This window comes from Rhinolophus hipposideros (assembly GCF_964194185.1).
Source record: "Rhinolophus hipposideros genome assembly, chromosome: 3".
NCBI classification, from domain to species: domain Eukaryota; kingdom Metazoa; phylum Chordata; class Mammalia; order Chiroptera; family Rhinolophidae; genus Rhinolophus; species Rhinolophus hipposideros.
This window is the reverse complement of record NC_138049.1, coordinates 26,477,015-26,496,399: the sequence shown is the minus strand read 5'-3', so window position 1 is coordinate 26,496,399 and position 19,385 is coordinate 26,477,015. Positions and strand designations below refer to the sequence as shown.

The following is a 19,385-nucleotide window of genomic DNA, read 5'->3' as shown; positions in this document are numbered from 1 at the left end:
AGGGATCAAGTGCTGGAGACAGATTCCTTCCCTCCTACTCATTAAAAATGACATGGTCTGAAGGCAAACCAAGTACCTAGTTAGGGTGCAGAGAATAAGAACCTAAAGGGACAGCACATGGTGTGCCCTCTGCTGCACATAAGAATGACCAACATCATTGCTCCAACTTCTGGCAGACACATTAGAAATTTTAAATTTCTATGGTTTGGGATAACTTAATTATTATAATGATTTAAAATTCGAACTCAAAAGTATTTTCAAAAATAGCGTACGTGTATTCATCATGTTTACAATTTAAGTATGTTATATTCATACAGTACCTTATGCTTACAAAGTGTTTCATATGTGCTATGTGATTTGAACTTAAACAATATATAATGTAAACGTCATTTCTAGTTTCCAAATGAATATCCCAAGATTCACAGGTAATAAGGATAATAAAAGGCACAGCCAATAGTGAACATAAGAGTTCTTGATCCAAGTATTTTCCCACCATAATATGTAATTTACAAAGCAATATTAAAATAACTTACATATGTAAAGCCCAAATACTTTCAAAGTGGAAAAGTAATATTGTCCCCAAATTTCTAAGTAAATTATGCCAATCTTTTCAAGCTCAAGTCTCTTTGTCAAAGATAATTGTTTTATTATTTTCAGTTGTCTCATCTTTTAATTTAAAAGAATTCAACAATAGAAAAACTACTGTCAAAAACATACAGCTAATGAACAGAAACAGTCATCTTTCAATCCCCAAAGTCACATTCTCACCTAAATGCTTTTTCTTTGATGCCCTTTGAAAACCTTATTCAAATTAATATAAAACATTAGCCTAAAGATTTGCAATTGTATAGATCATTTCAACCCAGTGAATCACATATATTTTTGTAACTAGCTTCTTTGCATGTTTTATTAATTTGCCAACTTTGAAGAAACATGATATCACTGGCAGGCTGGATCCTGTTTCTGCCAAATGCATTTTACTTTGGATTCCTTGAAATGAATTATGACATATAAAATCAATTATGGTTACTTTACCTAAGGGAAACCAAATCAGATTTAACAGTATACATTTTAAAATTCACATGGTTTGCTACTTTTAAATTATTATCTGTGCAATAGAATAGAGGTTGAGAGTATTTACTATCAAAGTTACAAAATTCAAATTTGCTTTCGAAAAAACTTTAGTGATTTTTAAAGAAAAAAAGATGCTAGAATATAATTCAAGTGTGAAAACCGATCGTTACAATGCTATAAGATTTATTTCTGAAGTGAAATAAATGACATCCATGGGGGAAAAAGCATCTGAACATTTAAAAGAATAATCAAAGTAAGAAAGGGGCTCACCGGTCTGAGTGAAACCAAACTGATGCAGAATCTGATGAGAGTCCAGCACGTTTGGCTGTTTTGCCTTAGATTGTTGTGAAGAGGATATTGTTGAAGTAAATGAGAGATTTTTGTTGACCTGTAATAGGAAAGGCAAATAAGAAACTAGAGCGTAATTTCCTGGGTTACTGATGCAAAAATAGAATGAGAAATATTTGCTTACGATGCAAACTATGACACATGGTAGGTCAAAAGGAGTGATAACAATTTATACGCTTAGTTTTTTAAGTTTACAAAATAGAACAGATTTTATCACAAAAGGAATACAGTGGTAATGAAAGCGTAACTATTTTAAAGTAAATTCACCTTATATCATGGAATTGCTATTAAAAACACAAAACCAAGTGGTCTTAAAAGTTATGCAAACAAATGCAAAAAATAAAAGTGTGACTTCTTGACAGCTTTCAGTGAAGAACAAGTTAAGTGTTACACACCCACTTTTCTCTATCATTTTGTGAAATAGCAGGTACTTCCTTTAAAGAGTGCACAGAAAACACCTGTAATATTCATGTTTATATACCTCATGGTGACATAGAAACACAGCTGTAACCTAACATGCCAAGTGAAAGTTTCCACTGCATCAAAAAAACCTTATTCTTAAGATACTGTTGAAAAACAGCATTAAAATAATGATCAAGCAAAATTTCTGTAAGTAAATGCATTTCTGTAAGTAAAGGCAGTGTTCTATCATACAAAAATCTATGATTGTCTAAGTACAATGGTCTCACAGAAATAGAAGTACAATATTATAACTACAGCTGTAGTAGGAAAATAAAGAATAGTTTATAAAAAATTTATAGAATTAATTTAGGCAATGATCTAATCTCATTCATTATTAATAAATCATTTTATCTTCATTATTTTTATCACTTTCAAAAATCACAATAAAATGTGATCAAATCTTGAAAAATCTATAAAGTCTGAATTTTAATTTATTGCAAAAAATGTAATCTGTGAATTAACAAAATGTTAAATGATAATTTATGGTATATAAATATTTGTATATGAAAATAGTTACCTTTTCTTTCTTTTTAAAAATTAAACCACACACAGGACTTCCACTCTCTTAGTATTTAAAAATTCCCTTTTGTTGTTCTGTATTAGATAGTGGATTGTGGTTACAGGCCCTTATTTGACTTATTATTCACATGATGTTTGTAAATGCCTCTCTTCTTTCAAAGAGTGATAGTAAATGGTGTATCTTAGATTAAGCGTTTCTCTTGAGGGAAAGAGCTTTTACATATTTGGTGAAAAAGTCAATTAATTTAGACCATATAATAGTGTAGTTCTAAAGTTTCTAAACTGTTATGATGTCGTCATACAAAAAACCCAAAATATTTTTCAAAGTAGTTAGATAGGATCAAATACTAACCCCATCAGTGCTAAAAAAAAAATCCAGGTTTAAAAATTATTTCAGGAGACATTATTAAACACTGGCCAAAATTAATATGACTATTTATATTAATATCATACCTAAAGTAACAATAACCACTGAACATTTTTGAGCTTCATTTTCCATCTTTAAATGGAGATAATAAAAATAATATAGATGCTTCAATGGGAATGTGCTGTGAGAGCAATAAAGATGAACTGGTCTAGAATGCTATTCACATTAACCATAAATACCATATTAAATAAGAAATAGATTAAATAGAGTATGTTAGCAAAGGAAAACCACAAAGTGCTATACAAATGAAGTGTTACATAAATATTAGTTATTATTATTAACATCACTAGAAGTAAAAGTAATTAGTAATATGCAATGTAGTATGATGAGGCAATAAATTTTTCAGAGTGCTACTCTTTTAAATGGAAGTACTATACACAAAAATAATATACTTATCGCTTAACTATGTATTTAGTCCACTTCTCTTTTTACAATCATTTTTCAGTTTTACTTCTGTGTTCTTGAAAATTTTTATCCTACATGTCAAACAATGCATCTTGAAATCTGGTGCAAAAAGAACAGGTGTATGCTGGGGACATGGACACACACACAGAATCTCACACACACACACACACACACATACACACAAATATACTTCAGTCTTCCTCTTCAGAAATTGTTCTAAAACCAAAAGAACCCAGGAAAGAAAGAATAGGACACTTAAATGCCTCCACTCAGAAATATTTGTAACTCTTTTTAAATAAAATGCTTCTTAAAAAAAAATACATGTTCTTCTGAAAGCATTATAATTCTTCTCTTTTTTGACACATTCCTTTAGAGACAATCAAATACTCTTAAAGCGATGATTGGTAATGTAAAGCAGGTAACTTATAAGGTTGGAGATAACTGCTAATTATTATAGTGATTTGAAATTAGAACTCAGTATTTTCAAGAATAGCTTACACATATTCACTACTTAATTTAGAGGAAGAAAAATAATAATAACCATTAAATAGAGTGAAGCAATATCTATTTTTGAAATATATGCTGTGGAAAAGAATTGCTTAATAATTTTACAACAACAGAAAGGTTGGCTAAGACAGTCTACCCTACACCAATCTACCCTCTTTTCACAACATACTTTTCTGCTTGCTTCATGCAAAAACCACAGTCTGCCAGAGTCAGTTTATTACCTCCATATTGGGGAAACCTAAAAGCATAAAAGTTTAATGAAATTCATAATAGAGAAAAAGAAAAAAAAAATCACCTGAAATTCTGCCAAGTTAATTAAAAAATAGTTTTGTTTATTCTTTCTGGGAATAAGCAGCTTGTTCAAAATATAAAAATACTAATTCCCTAGGAGGGGGTTAATTTTCGTGTTAAAAAAGTTAAAACAAGCTAGCAATTAGCTTCTCTTTTAGTGGTCAATTAAACTTTAAAGTCTTTGGGAGAGATACAACACTCATTTTCATATATACTATTATTGGGGGCTTTTTCCAACACTTTCTAAGTTCTTGTAGTTGGGCTAACAATCAAATTAACAAGAGAAAATGTCCAAAGTTTATTGTAAGAATGCACATTTGGGAGTGCCCTAAGAATGAGACCCAAAGAGTCATTGGGCAGTTGAGATATTTTATGCCACTATAGACAAAGGAGGCGGGGAAAAGTGGGAGTGGGATGGGAGGAAGGCAAATCATAGGTAGCTGAGAAGGGCATAACACAGGTAGCAAATGAATTGCTGCTAGGCAACCAATGGGTCTAGGGAGGGCGGGTATGTAGCTAACAGGACCCTGCTTTGATGCATCCTATCTAATGCCAGGGTGAATATATATACTAAGATTCCCTTCCTGGAGCAGACCCTTCCATCTGAATCTCTAATGCCGGCAAGGGGTAGGGTCAAAGGTTCTTCCTGAGTTTTTGGTTTCTTAATGACCAGCTTAAAATCAATATCCCAAAAGGCACATTTTGGATGGCAAAACTTTGCTCTCTTTCACTCACAAGTCTAACCATTTTAGCGGACTTCAGAACATATGCCACATTTACCTGAAGTAGAATTTTTAAAATTTCAAGCTGCAAAGGAACTTCAAATTGGTTTTAAATTATAACTGAAAAGATTCTAATACTGTCTGTATACTTATGTTCACAAATTTGTCCCCCTTCTTCCAGATGGCTATTTTTTCCACTAAATCCGAAAACAACAATGCAGGTAATACTTTAATTTGAGGATAGTTCTTGTGGCAAAAATCCCCCAAATTCCCAGGAAAAGTTTTGTTGCACATCATACATGTTATAAAAATTATAATATCAGTATCAAAGTACAAATTAAACAGAAAACTTGAGCCAAAGTGAGATTCAAGATATTTGAAGTCAGGTATCTTAACATTCTCCTATAATAAATTCTAAAAGCAGCTTAGTACGTTCCTGTGATTTCTAGATTAGTAAAACTTAAGAAATGAGTAGCCTATGGTGTCATAAAGAGAAATTCAAATATAATCTCTAGGTCCCCATATATTTCCTTTATAAGCCTAGGCATAGACATTGAAAAGAGGGAAAGTTAGGAAGAAACAGATACTGTTAAAGAGACATTTTTACAGTGCAGCAAGGTGCCAAAAATCTCCCATAAATTAGTTCATTACTACTACAGGAACTAAAACGAGAATTCAAATTTGAATCAGTTGTAACAAAGTTTTATTTACAACACTTCATCAAGATTTTTTTGAGCCTTTGATACACACACACACACACACACACACACACACACACACACACACCAAGGATTGGTGGTTCAAAGATAACTGATATGATTCCCCTGCACGAAATTCAAAATTAAGATTTAGTCCTGGTTCAAATCATTTATCTATTACAACAAAATGCCCCCATTAAAAGCCAATTCACCTCAATGCCTCCTGGTTTCCTCTAAACTTTTACCTCCTTTCTTAATATATTTGCTTATTTCATAGGGAAAATTTGGTCTTCAACCTTCTGAAATCCTCAAAGCTATGAAATTTTCAAACCTATGAAAAAATATACCTCTTGCACCTACCCTCCTAGTGTCAGAGGCAGAGTTTCCCCTCTGTTCAAGATTAATCCTTCCATCTGTTCCCTTGGGGATATCCTTAAGGTCTTCCAAATTCTTTCAAATTTTCTATGGCTATTTCCCTACAGGTTATAAGCATAGATCCTTCCACTTTCATATAAAAACCAACAGCAAACAACCAAAAATTCTGGCTATGATTCCATAATTTCCTTAAGCTTCACTGAAAGCTTAAACTCCTTGAAAAACAACACATGACTGCTACCCATACACCTCAACCGTTCAATTTCAATCCGTTACAACAAAGATTTTCTCCATCAGAACACTGAATTTGAAGTTCAAGTCATCCTGGACTTCAAATGACCAAATTTAGCAGATTCACCAAGGCCTCTGAAGTATCTAACACTGTCAATCACTGTCCTTTCTCTGTCACTGGAAAACCATTTTCTGTTGATTACCCTGTCAATGCTCATCAGTGTGGTCTGCTTGACCCACTGGGCCCTCATCTTCCCTCACACTCACACCACATGGGAATAATGTCTGTTTTCACTGCTTCATCTCCCCTGTACACCGATTTCTTAAATCTACAACTCTTCCTTTCAGTAAGTTCAGAACTAAACAGATATTGTTCCCCACTATTTACTTCCTCAGGGAAAGCCATAACTATCTACCTAGTTGTCTCCGCCAGAAAGACGGGAATCATCCGAGGCTGAGGCCTCACACTCCACAGAGGGTCAGTTACCGAGTCCAGTAGATGCTCTGACTTCTGACCCCACTCTTTCTCCACAGTCAGTGCTTTGGTTCAGGCCTTCCTACCACCTGCAAATGACCTGTTTTGTTTCCCCATCTCTTGGGTGCTTCTCTAATTCTTCTATACTTCTACTAGGATGATTTTTCTAAAATGCTGATTTTATTGAGTAACACTTCTGCTTAAAACCTGTCATCAGTTGACCCACTAGACAAAGTCCATATTCTTGTTAGTATGGCAGACAGAGCTTTCTCTATTTTAACACCTACCTAGCTCTACAAAATTATTGTTTCATTTCCTATGCTCTGGCTACAACAAACTGCATATAGTCCCCCAGACGGGCCAGGTCTCTGTGACTTAGCTCATGCTGCTAAGGAATGGGCTTCTCTCCTGGTCCACCTTCTTGGTGGATGTCACCTCTTTCTTTGAGCTTCAGCTCAAGTATTACATCATGTGTGAAACGCCTTTTAGACTCTCCCAACAGAATTTACCTCTCCCTCCTTTGTTTCTCCAGTATGACCCTTATCTTCTAATACTACCTCCATGGTACATTATCAACTTCTCCATCACCACTGAATTATTCCCACCAGCAAATAAATATACTTCAGTATTGTCCATCTGTCAATATATACAATATGTCCATAATATTCCCCTCCAGCTCCGGTTTCTCTGCTCCTCTGTCAAAATTTCTTAAAAAGAATGGCCTATACAGTCTGCTTTATTGGTTCCCATTCTGTCGTCAACCCACTTCAGCTGTGCTTTTGTCTCTGCCACTTACTGAAATACCACTCATCAAGGTAACCAAAGGACATCATCTTGCCAAATACGGTCAATTTTCTGTCCTTATTTGACTCATTCTCTTGGTAGTATGCGACAGTTTATTACTCCTCTTTCTTAAATACTCTTCTCCAGATTTCCCTAATATACCTTCTCCTGGACCAGTGCCTCAGGTATTTAGCTATACTCTCCCTCCCGGGTGATCTGATCCATTTGACAGATTAAAACACCACTTTGACCTGACTTCTCCCCTGAGCTCAAGACTCATATATCCAATTGCCCACTTCATAGCTACATTCGTACTCAAAATTACACTCCTAAAAATTGCTCCTTCCACTCCAGTATCCCTCATCTCATTAAAAAGCACTACTAGCATCTGGCAATTGCTGAAAGTAACAACACAGAAGTTATTCCTAATTCCTTTTTCACTTACATCACATTCAATCCATCACCAAGTCATGTTGAATCAATTTACAAACAAATCCCAAGTCTGTCCACAGCCTGCATCTTTATTATTACCATTGCTAATTTAATTAAACAAGGAGGCCACTAGACTGAAGCTCAAATACTCGTAAAATCTTTAAAATGCCTCAGTTTATCTTGTGGCACTAATTAAAACAACATCCTAACTCCATTCTGAAGGGTAGCAGGATATGCTACCCAAAATATGCCTCTTTAGTATAAGGATTATTTTGAGAAATTGCAGTTCTGGAAACAGAAAAATTACCCCTTTAAGGAAAATTTACATGGCGGGGGGGGGGGAGTTCATACGAGGGAAGAGCTATTACCAGAGGTAACTTTTTCACCTGAGAGACTTACATGCACAGCAGAGCAACCTTTGTTTACCAAACATTTCCTCTTCTCACCTTTCCAAGCACTAGCTTCCCACCTATGAAGGGTCCCCCTGACCCTTATTCCTTTCCTTGCTCGGGATGGTATATAGGTTCCAACTGCCTGGCAGCCTTTGCAAGTTTTTGTCTTTGTGTGGCTCCCATATGTACATAATCATACTTTTTACACTGTTAATCTGTTTATGTCAATTTAATTCTTAGACTGGCCACAGATCCTAAAAGGGTACAGGGAAATTTCTTCCTCCTCTGCTATACCATCCTTACAAGGCCCTTTAAAAAGCATGCATGATCTCCTGATCACCTCTCCAACCCTGTCCATGCAACACTGCCTACTCTTGCTTGCTCACTATCTTAATCCAGCGCAGTGGTCTTTTTTCCTGCTCCTTGAGCACGCCAGTTTGATTTCTAGATGAGGACTTTTGCAGGCCAGGACTAGCTTCTCATCAAGTGTTTCTCTCAGAGATGCCTTCCATGATTAGCCTTTGAGGGTAGTCTCTTCCCAGTCATTCTTTGTCCCAGGGGCCTACATTATTTTCTTCATAACACTGCTGTCTGAAATTATCTGATTTATTTCCCTTTTTATTGTTTGTCTCCCTACAATACAATTTTCTTACTCATTGTTATGTCCCAGGTGCACGAGTATACACACACATACACACAAATACTTGGTAGGCATTCAATAAATATTTGTTTAAAGAATGTTAATGAAAAAAGAAATGCGTCTTCAATAATATAAAAATCTAGCTGGGACTTAGGAAAGAAAAAACTTAGGTATCTGGTGAAAATTTATTATGGATGCAACAGATGAGAAACTACATAAATATATTCTGCTCTTATGATGAAAGACTTTTGCTAATGGTGCCAAGACCAGTCAATAGTCTTTTCAACAAACGGAGCTTGGACAACTAGATAGCCACATGCAATGGAATGTAATTAAAACTCTACAACACATCGCATAAAAAATTAACTCAATATAATCACAGACTTAAATGTAGGAGTAAAAGTCATAAAAATCTTAGGAAACAGTGAAGTAAATCTTTGGGATCTAGGGCTAGCAATTGTTTCTTATATCTGACACCAAAAACACAAGGAACAAAAGAAAAAATAAATTGAACTTCATAAAAATTAAAACCTTTTTGCTTTAACGAACACCATCAAGAAAGTGAGAACAACACATAAAATAAATAAAACATTTACAAATTACCTATCTAACAAGAGACTTGTGTATCCAGAATCTGTTAAAAATTCTTACAATTGAACTATAAAATCCAATTTTTTTTAAAGAATGGGCAAAGGATTTGAACAGACATTTCTCCAAAGAAAATACACAAATGGCATATTAAAAATGCTCAACATCATTAGTCATTAGGGAAATGCAAATCAAAATCACAAGACACCAGTTCCCACCCACTACGGCGGCTATAATAAAGAAGACAGGAAGTACAAGTGTTGAAGAGGATGAAGAGAAACTGGAACCCTTCTTCATTGCTAGTGGAATTATAAAATGGGGCAGCCACTTTGAAAAACAGTTTGCTAGCTTCTCAAAATGTTAAACAGACTTAGCATATGACCCAAGAATTCTACTCCTAGGTATGTTCTCCAAAGAAATGAAAACATATTCATTGCAGCATTATTCATAATAGCCGAAAAGTAGAAACAACTAAAGACACTAGTAAGATTAATCTTTCCAGACCTCGATTAATTTCCAAATACATCATATTTTCAAATAGCATCTATTCTTTTGTCAAGTAATAGGGATGCAAAGATGAATAACATGACCCTCAACTCTCAGGGAGTTTCCAGTTTTGCAAGGGACGTTCTCCATTAGAGCTTTGCTAAATGTGTACAGAACACTTTACTCTGGATATTTAGATCACATTACCAAAGAAGGGTATACAGTATATTTGTTAAAATGAAGAAATAACTCTGAATTGTTAGTCAGAGAATAAACCATTTTCTTGTTCTTTTGTTGTTTTTGGTTTATATACCACATATCAATGAAATCATACGGTTCTCTGATTTTTCTCTCTGTCTTATTTCACTTAACATTATACTCTCAAGATCTATCCATGTTGTCACAAATGTTCCTATATCATCTTTTCTTACTGCTGAATAGTATTCCATTGAGTATATATACCACAACTTCTTTATCCATTCATCTATCTAAGGACATTTTGGTTGTTTCCATGTCTTGGCCACCGTAAACAAAGCTGCAATGAACATTGGAGCACATGTGTCTTTATGGATAAATGTTTTCAGATTTTTTGGGTAGATACTCAGGAGAGGGATTGCTGGGTCATACGTTAATTCTATTCATAATTTTTTGAGGATCCTCCACACTGCCTTCCATAGCGGCTGCACCAGTCTGCATTCCCACCAACAGTGTATGAGGGTTCCTTTTTCTCCACAGCCTCTCCAACACTTGTTACTATTTGTCTTGTTGATAACCATTCCGACTGGGGTGAGGTAGTATCTCACTGTGGTTTTTATTTGCATTTCTCTGATGATTAGTGATGTTGAGGAACTCATGAAACTCAACAACAAAAAAACAAAATACCCAATTGAAAAATGGGCAGAGGACCTGAAGAGACATTTCTCTAAAGAGGACATATAAATGGCAAATAGACATATGAGAGAATAAACCATTTTTGACTAGTTTCATATATTATGCATGCTTAGGAAGATTAGCAATCTGGAGTTACAATCATTACAGCCATCACTGCTATCAGGAACAAGTTTCCTGAACATCTGCAGTCCAAGTCACAATACAGCATGTCTTTCTTCCGTCTTCCTTCCCCTTGTCTATATTCCATATCCTGTTGCCTTGTGATAATTAGGTAAAAAAGTGATGGGTTTTAAATGATACGGAACAACTCAGTGATGGGGTAAATCTGGTGTTTTCTGACCTTTCCTCCCTAAGACGCTCCATGTAGAAAGAGAAAGCAGCCTACTTTCTTTTGTATTCCAAGTGCCTGCAACATAGCAGGAGTAGGTGTTTACTGAAGGAAAAAAGATTCCCACTACATTGCCATCATCTAAAGCAGTCTTTGAATATACCAACACCATTCTAACTCTTTCCCATCGGGATGTCTCACCCTTTTACTTTGTGATACATATAATTATATTTGATAAATGAACTTGCTTGTAAAAGGAAAAAAGCTGCTGTTGAAAGCATGTCAGATGTAATTTAGTTGAAACTGTTTAATAATAAAGAGTTTTTTAATATACTACTATGCTTAGACTAACTTTGGGATCTTGGGCAAATTACTTAACCTCAATAAGCTCAGCTTTCTTCTTTCTAAATCTGAATAACAATAATATGTAACGTGTCTCTCAGGATTGTTATACAGTTAATTGGGAAAAGAAGCGTGAAACATTGGTATAATAATCAAAAGCATTATCAGCACAATGCAGCATTGTTATGTGTGCAGCTTGCAAGCATTCAAGGGTTACACAATTTACTCAGCATACACCCACTGAAACCGTATTAGTGTCTCTTACCAATTAAATATCTTGGAATATTCTTCTCAGAGAATGAAATAGCCTTGCTGGTCCTTCACTGAAAGTATATTCCAATCACTTAGTATTCTTAAACCTACAAAAATGTGAAGCTACTTGCTAAATTCTCAGGTCCCAGTATTATAATTCCTTGATAAATTCAAGCTCAAATAAGGAAAATACATGTCAAATTAACTTCGGTAAAAGTTCTATTAAAAACTATGAATGGTGTGTTTTAATTCTTTGGTGCATCACAATGAAACTATAGTTTTAAAGTTAACTTCCTCATAATAAAAACTACTTACCTTTGCAGCACTGGCTCGCATCACCTCCTAAAAGAAATACAATAAGTAAAGAAATATTAATAATTAATCATTTAATTTTAATAAGATATCAACTCTTTGCAACACAGTCAGGTATTAACATTTTAATAACCAAAATCAACATTTGGGAGAGTTTCTTAATCTATTATCCTGTAGTTATCACTCTATATTGCTTCCAATAAGCTGAAAAAAGTTTAAAGAGACCCAATGACACGTTCTTGGTAAATCTAATTTGTCAAAACAAAAGGCACTGGGTGGGTAAGAAGGCGAAGGGATTAAAACTGCAAATTGGTAGTCAGAATAGTCATGGGGATGTAAAGTACAGTATGGGGAACAGAATCAACGATGTTGTAAAGCCTACGTAGGGTGTCAGATGGGCACTGGACTTACCAGGAGGATCACTTCATAGATTAACCACTGCGCTGTACACCTGAAACTAATATAAAATAATATTGAATGCCAACTACCGTGTTTCCCTGAAAATAAGACCTAACTGGAAACTAAGCCCTAGCATGATTTTTCAGGATGACATCCCCTGAACATAAGCCCTAATGCGTCTTTTGAAGCAAAAATTAACATAAGACTGGGTCTTATTTTAGGGGAAATACGGTAGTTGGCATTCATGTACATGTGTATTTATATGTAATATATATATGTATGTACACATATATATACATATACATGTATATATTACATACAAATACACACACATATGTATATGTATATATATATATATCCCTCATGGGATGTAAAGTACAGCATAGAGAATATAGTCAATGGTATAATAACAGCTATATGCAATGTCAGAGAGGTAGTAGACTCGGTGGGGTTATCACTTTGTGAGGGATATAAATGTCTAATTGGTATGTTGTTTTGTACACCTAAAACTAATAATAAAACTAAATTAAATTTTAAAAAATCATCTCAGGTTAGAATGCTAAAAAACAAAAAAACAAACAAAAAGGCACTGACAAACAAGATTCTGTAGGGCCCACATGTAACTGTCTCAGGAAAAACTTGTTTCCTCAATCAATTTAGCATAAATACTAAAATTCTATGCCAGAGCACTAACATGTCTAAAAGACACACCTGAATTAACTGAAGTATGTAATTATCTCCATAAATAATATACCCATGAATATAATTCCCATATTAATAGTATATTTCATAGGAAATCTAATAACACTACTGAATGGTAATATATATGACCAGTATTGAAGGAGCTATAGAAAGGAACTGCCTAGAATTCATGGGACAAGGCCAAGAAAAGATCACTTTTGAAAAAACAATTTGCAAAGGTTAACGTACAATGGATGACTTGAAAATCTGCTGCTAAGGAGACACAAAAAAGCCAGTTAAGGTGAACCACCATATATCATCAGCCTAATGTGGAGTTTAGAAAAAAAGAGAACTGAAAAAGAGGAACATCAATTTTTTATCCAGAAATTTCTAAGGGCCAGATACTATGTCTGAAGAACATTAGTAATCCATTCACTAAAACGAGACAGTACAACTGACGGTGGACATGGAATTCTGATTTCCTGGCCTGAATCTCTCAGCTCCTGCGTGCACCATCTGTGTGACCTTGGCAATATTGCTTTATCTCTGTAAATCAACTCTGTCTTCTGTAAAATGAGGTAATACCAGCACCCACATTATGATGGGTTTATGGATAAAATACAATGAACATGAAGAGCACTTAACACAGAATTCATTACATCAGTTATTACTCATCACTAAATAAATGTTAGTTATCACCAATCATCATTATAAGGTGCAATCTCCTGTGGAGTAAAGAAAATTAACCTTTTTCAAAACTGGAATACAGCATTTTTAAACCCATCTAATTCCTATTCCTTTGACTCTGCTTAACAACCAACAGTGTGAATAACCTGGGTTTCAGGTTAATTTTAGAAAGGGACAGTGGTCCTGAGTGCCCAGGCCACAGGAGAGGTATGACTTTCATAGTAAGACTTTTTTTAAGTTTATAACTTTTTGTAGGATTGATTACGTTTAATAGGTATCCCAAATTCTGAGCAACTTTGGATGCACTGATAAGATCAAATTTCTGCATCTGAAAACTTAGAATGAGTTCTGTTATGTTGTAAAGATATGTCCACCTATGAGAGCTTATATGGGTTGCAGTATGCCTTTTAGGTATTGCTGTAACATCAACATATAGTCAAGTCTGTTATAACTATAAAACAAATGACTTATGACCAAATGGTAGAGTTACTAAAACAAGGGAATCTATTTTTTGTATCCTTTACTCATTAATGAGTAAACACCTATTAAATACATGCTGAACTGAATTTGTTATGTAATTCACACCCTAAACTGTACTATATTTTATTAGAAAAACATTTCTATTATGGTTACAAAGAAAAAGGTATCTCTAGTAATACAATCTTCTGTAATACAGAAGTAACAGTCTTTTCTATTAGACTTCTATATAGAAGACCATTGATACAGTTCTTAATAGACTAAGCAACAACCTAACAAAAAAAGGAATTTGGGGCTATTATAGAAAACAACACAAAAGGCATTATGACAAAAGGTGGGAATCCAGTCAACCTAAATGCTCGCAAAATATAAAAAGAATGGAGCTGCCTTGGCAATAAAGATGACATTGTTTTTTATTCACATATACACTATATACATCTGAACAAAACACATCATGATAGCATCTGAAAATAAAGTTCAGTGAATTATCTCAAAACAAGAAAAAAAGGTTTTTGAGAAACCACAGCAAATAGACAAAGCCTTCACTTCCAAAGGCAGCCTCAATCTACCTCAATTGCAAAACAAACATATTCTCTAAATAATTTTTTTAAAAAGTTAATGTTAAATAAAATAATGATTCTAAAGGAAATAAGTTTTTCTCTTACAATAAATTATCAATTTACTTCTCCCTTGTCTTTGATTTTGTATCTTAAAAAGTTTTTCTGATTTTATTTTTCCTTTACATCTACTTTTTGTTCGTGTACCATTTCACTTTTCTGAGAATGACAGTTATATAACATGATATGAAAGATACAAGACCAAAGTAATTCCAGGGTGTTAAGTTACACAGTGTAAAGACTGACATATTGTAGGAAACTTGTTTTTATATATCTATCTGTAATTGCTCTTAAGTCTATACATGAGGTCATTCTGCCATGCAACATTTTGGACACTTTTTTCCTTGTGAAGAAATAGTTTTCTATTTTTTTTCTTATTTTTCTATGTTTCTAATTTTTAAAACTCAGTATCTATTCGTATGTCCTTTCAAGATGTAATACCATGCATTATTCAATTATTTCAAAATGTTAAAATATAAAGAATTACAACACTAAAATAATTAATTTATAGTTGTATGTTCTAAAATTTATACTGAGAAATATAAAAAAAAATTCATCCATATTCCAACTAAACCTAACCCCAGAGCCTGAGTGTGATCTGTGCTGTGGTATACCTTAAAATCTCTAACTTTCTTTTTCTTTTTTAAATTAAAGTTTACTGGGGTCGTGACAATGGTTAGTAAAGTTACATAGGTTACAAGTGTACAATTCTGTAATACATCATCTATACATCACGTTGTATGTTCACCACCTCAGTCAGTTCTTCCTTCACCATATATTTGATCCTGTTTACCCTTATCTACCAACAGCACTCTCTATCTTTCAAAGAAAGTAAAGGAGAAATAAAGAAAGTATAGTCAGAACCACAGATGTCTCAATGTAGTTCCTCGTATGTTTGGTTTAAAACTAGTCTCAAAAAACAAACAAAAAAATCACGACCACCTGGTTAAGATTCCTATCAAAGGAGGGAAAGAGGTAATATTTATTAAGTGCCAGGCACTGTGGCAAAGCTGAGAACACAGCAAGGTACACGCCTGCACAGTTCCTGTCTTCAACATGCTCAAAACTAACTCTAACTAGAAGAACTATTATGGTCAAAGGGCATATATATTTTTAAGGATGTTTAAGCTTCTCAGTACATTTTATCACTTAGATTTGAGTCATTCATCACGGACAGAATACTACACTACTTTTAACCAAGCATCCAGTCATTTTCATCATCTATTTTCCAGTTTTATGGGTAACACCTGGTTTCTGTGGTACTTTTTCCTTAGTAGTGAAACAGAACTTTTAAATATGCTTATGACACATTTGTATCTACTCTTTTTTGGAAGTATGTTTCTTTTAAACAGTTATTTGTTGAAGTCTATTTTTCTTTGTTGACTTTTTGCATACCAAGGAGGCTGTCCCTTTAAAATATTTTATGTGAATATTTTCCCAGGTTGGTGCTTGGTGTGTGTGTGTGATGTATACATACACGCAAATACACACTGAAAATTTTAAATGAAGAAACAGGTCCTGGGCTGGTTTTTATAGACATCAATTCAGGAAAGCATCATAGATTATCTTAAATTCTAAAATTCAGCCTGTTTATTTAAGTTAGTGATTTTAGAACAAGTACTACAAAGGAACTATAAAAGTATAAAAAAGTCTAAGTTTAAGTAAACTAAGTTAATTCAATTAATATTTATTGGCATGATAATGTTAAATAGGATAGAAACGGTTTTAAAAATTCCAACTTCTCAGCTACATGAAATAGTTTAACGTACTGTAACAGAATTGAGCCTTTGTTTCACTAGCTGCATTTTCACTGAGGAATCTTCAGTGGGGACATAGTCGTCAATCTGAAAAGAGCCTTGTTGAGGCAGTTTAGGACAGGTACATAACGCGTCTTCACTTTGGTGTATTCCAGGGAATGGAAATGTTCCATTGTAGCGTTTGAACATTTCAGACTCTTGCTGAGCAACTAGAAAAATGAATCCATAATTAGTTCAAACCATCATAGCAAAAGTATAATGAAATAATTAAGCCATTAAACTGTAGCATTAAAAAATAAAAAAACTACATAATACATTTCAAATACTTGGTAATAAGACAACATGACTGCTAAAATGTGACATTATTAAATACTATGAAACCATAAAGAAGGAAATATAATAATTTCAGATAATTTTATTCAGGCAGTATTATAATTGAGCCTTGAAGGCCATGCAATGTCTTGGTCTGGTAAACATAACAAATTGGATAGGAGCATAAATTTAAATATATGTGTATAGAAAAAATATTAAAAATCAAAGGCATAATATAAGTAAAGGAAATGCTAAAACAATAAAAATAATTAACGAATCCGTCTCCCTAAAACAACTGTTTTCATTATTTTTATACCCCTCCTAATCTTCATACATATGTACATTTTATGTAAGATATCATGGTGTAAATGCAATTTAATATTTTTTTCAATTTAAATGCAAACATTTTTCATGTTTCTACAACTATGTAATTATCATTTTTAAAAGCATTATAATATTGCATCTAATGAAGCACCATAATTTATTTATGTATTCTTTTACTAAATATTTACAGCGTTTTCTGGTTTTCCTCATTGTAGATCATGTGTGAATAAGTACTTTCATAATTTAACTTGTTTCTTAAATAATTCTGTCTTTGGATTTAATTCCCCAAAGTGGAACAGATAACTCAAAGGGTGAATTTTTTGATGATGATGAGGAGTAGGGGAAAAAGGAGGAAGAGAACACCATCTCTATTGCATTTTATTTATGGTTTTTAGGATGCTTCAACATACCATTTCCCCAAAAATAAGACCTAGCCGGACAATCAGCTCTAATGCGTCTTTTGGAGCAAAAAATAATATAAGACCTGGTCATAATATAATATATTGTAACGTAACGTAACATAACATAACATAACATATAATATCAGGTCTTATACTAATTTTTGCTCCAAAAGACGTATTAGAGCTGACTGTCCGGCTAAGTCTTATTTTCAGGGAAACATGGTACATTCTCTCATCTGGTCATTTAAAATAAATGAATTTGAAAAATTTAAATGCCTGTTTGTACATACAAATGAGAGAAAAATAAAGTAACCATTTAAAAAATAATTTCCTTAATTACATAATTTTAAGTGGAAAACTTTTCAAAACATGACATGAAAACAAACTGATAAAGCAAAGATTCATAACATAGAATCAATGTAACAGCCTTCAGAGATTCTGTGTACTGAAGTTATGTACAGAATATGAGGTACAACACAACACATTCTTCCTTTTAACACTATATTAACAGTAAGATTTCCTTTTAGTTCAACATTTCTTTGTTCAAGACCAGTTACTATATATAGTCCTGTGACTGTGTATAGTTATTTTACTGGAAACTGAATTCCATTACTTACAAATGATTTTATTTCTAATTACAATATGATTAATATAAAATTGGTAGGTCTACTTCTCTAGTTTCGCAGAATTTGGCAGTTATCTTCTTCTCTTCTGCTAACATTTGCTATGTGTAGAGAATTTCTGTAGTCTGAATGCTTGTGTCCCTATAAAATTGCTTTGTTGAAATCCTAACCCCTAAGGTGATGGTTTAGGAGGTGGGTCCTTTGGGAGTGATTAGATCACCAGAGCAGAGTCCTCCTGACTTGGATTAGTGACCTTATAAAAGAGGCCCCAGAGAACTCTCCTGCCCTTTCCACCATGTAAAGTTATAGCTAGAGGGTGCCGTCTAGGGACCAGAAAGCAGATTCTCACTGGACACTGAGTCTGGTGATGCCTTGCCTTGGGCTTCCCAGCTTTCAGACCTATGAGAAATAAAAGTCTGTCATTTATAACCCATCCAGTCTCTGGTATTTTCTTATAGCAGTCCGAATGGACTAAGACAAGAATATTCAAGGACTTATGATGTTTTTTTATTTTATTTTACTGGGTTTGACTTGTGCCTACTTCAGTTAATCTTAAAATATTATGTGAATGAATCCAACAAGTTCTATTGACTAACATTTCAAGTTTAGTAGCCTGGTTGCATTTCAGAGTTTCGTATAGTAATCTCGTATTTCCTTGACATGTTTTATATGCCAAGCAAAAATAATGCCAGTAATAAATACTGTTTTAAAAGTTATACATAAAAGTCTAACAGATTCATGTCTCATAGCCAACCAAGCAGGAGAGCAACTGCCATCACTTGGCAAATCCATTAGTTGAACACCAAGATATAGTGTTCAACTATATCTTCAAATACTTCAAACAATATACTTCAAATACCCCGAAGTACATGTTATTGTCCTTTTGTTGGTTTCCTACTCCATTATCAACCAATTATTGCACATTATGCTATTCAACTGAAAGTGGGTGATGTGTATATCGCCACAGAAAATAGCCAGGATTTCTCTATTGCAGCCTGTTTCATGAACTCTAATACAGGTAAATTTCATGTCTTGCTTTATAGTTTCATTTTTATCCTTTGATAAAAACATTGCGATAAAATAGAACAGGTATCATTTAAATTATATAGGTGAAAAAACAGGAGCAA

The 19,385-nt window shown here is 33.8% G+C and overlaps 1 protein-coding gene across 5 annotated transcripts in view; it reads right to left on the bottom strand.

Moving 5' to 3' along the window:
* The window catches only part of AHI1 (Abelson helper integration site 1), a 177,017-nt gene that overhangs the window by 96,202 nt on the left and 61,430 nt on the right, over window positions 1-19,385 (bottom strand). For all 5 annotated transcript variants that reach the window (XR_013992239.1, XM_081033065.1, XM_081033067.1 and 2 more), the window contains 3 exons: window positions 16,611-16,807; window positions 11,984-12,010; window positions 1,345-1,462 (listed from right to left, as the gene is read on the bottom strand). Coding sequence is in view for 4 of the 5 variants with exons in the window: in XM_081033065.1 (XP_080889191.1) it covers window positions 1,345-1,462; window positions 11,984-12,010; window positions 16,611-16,807 (342 nt within the window). In the remaining variant the exon portion in view is untranslated. The remainder of the gene's footprint in view (window positions 1-1,344; window positions 1,463-11,983; window positions 12,011-16,610; window positions 16,808-19,385) is intronic.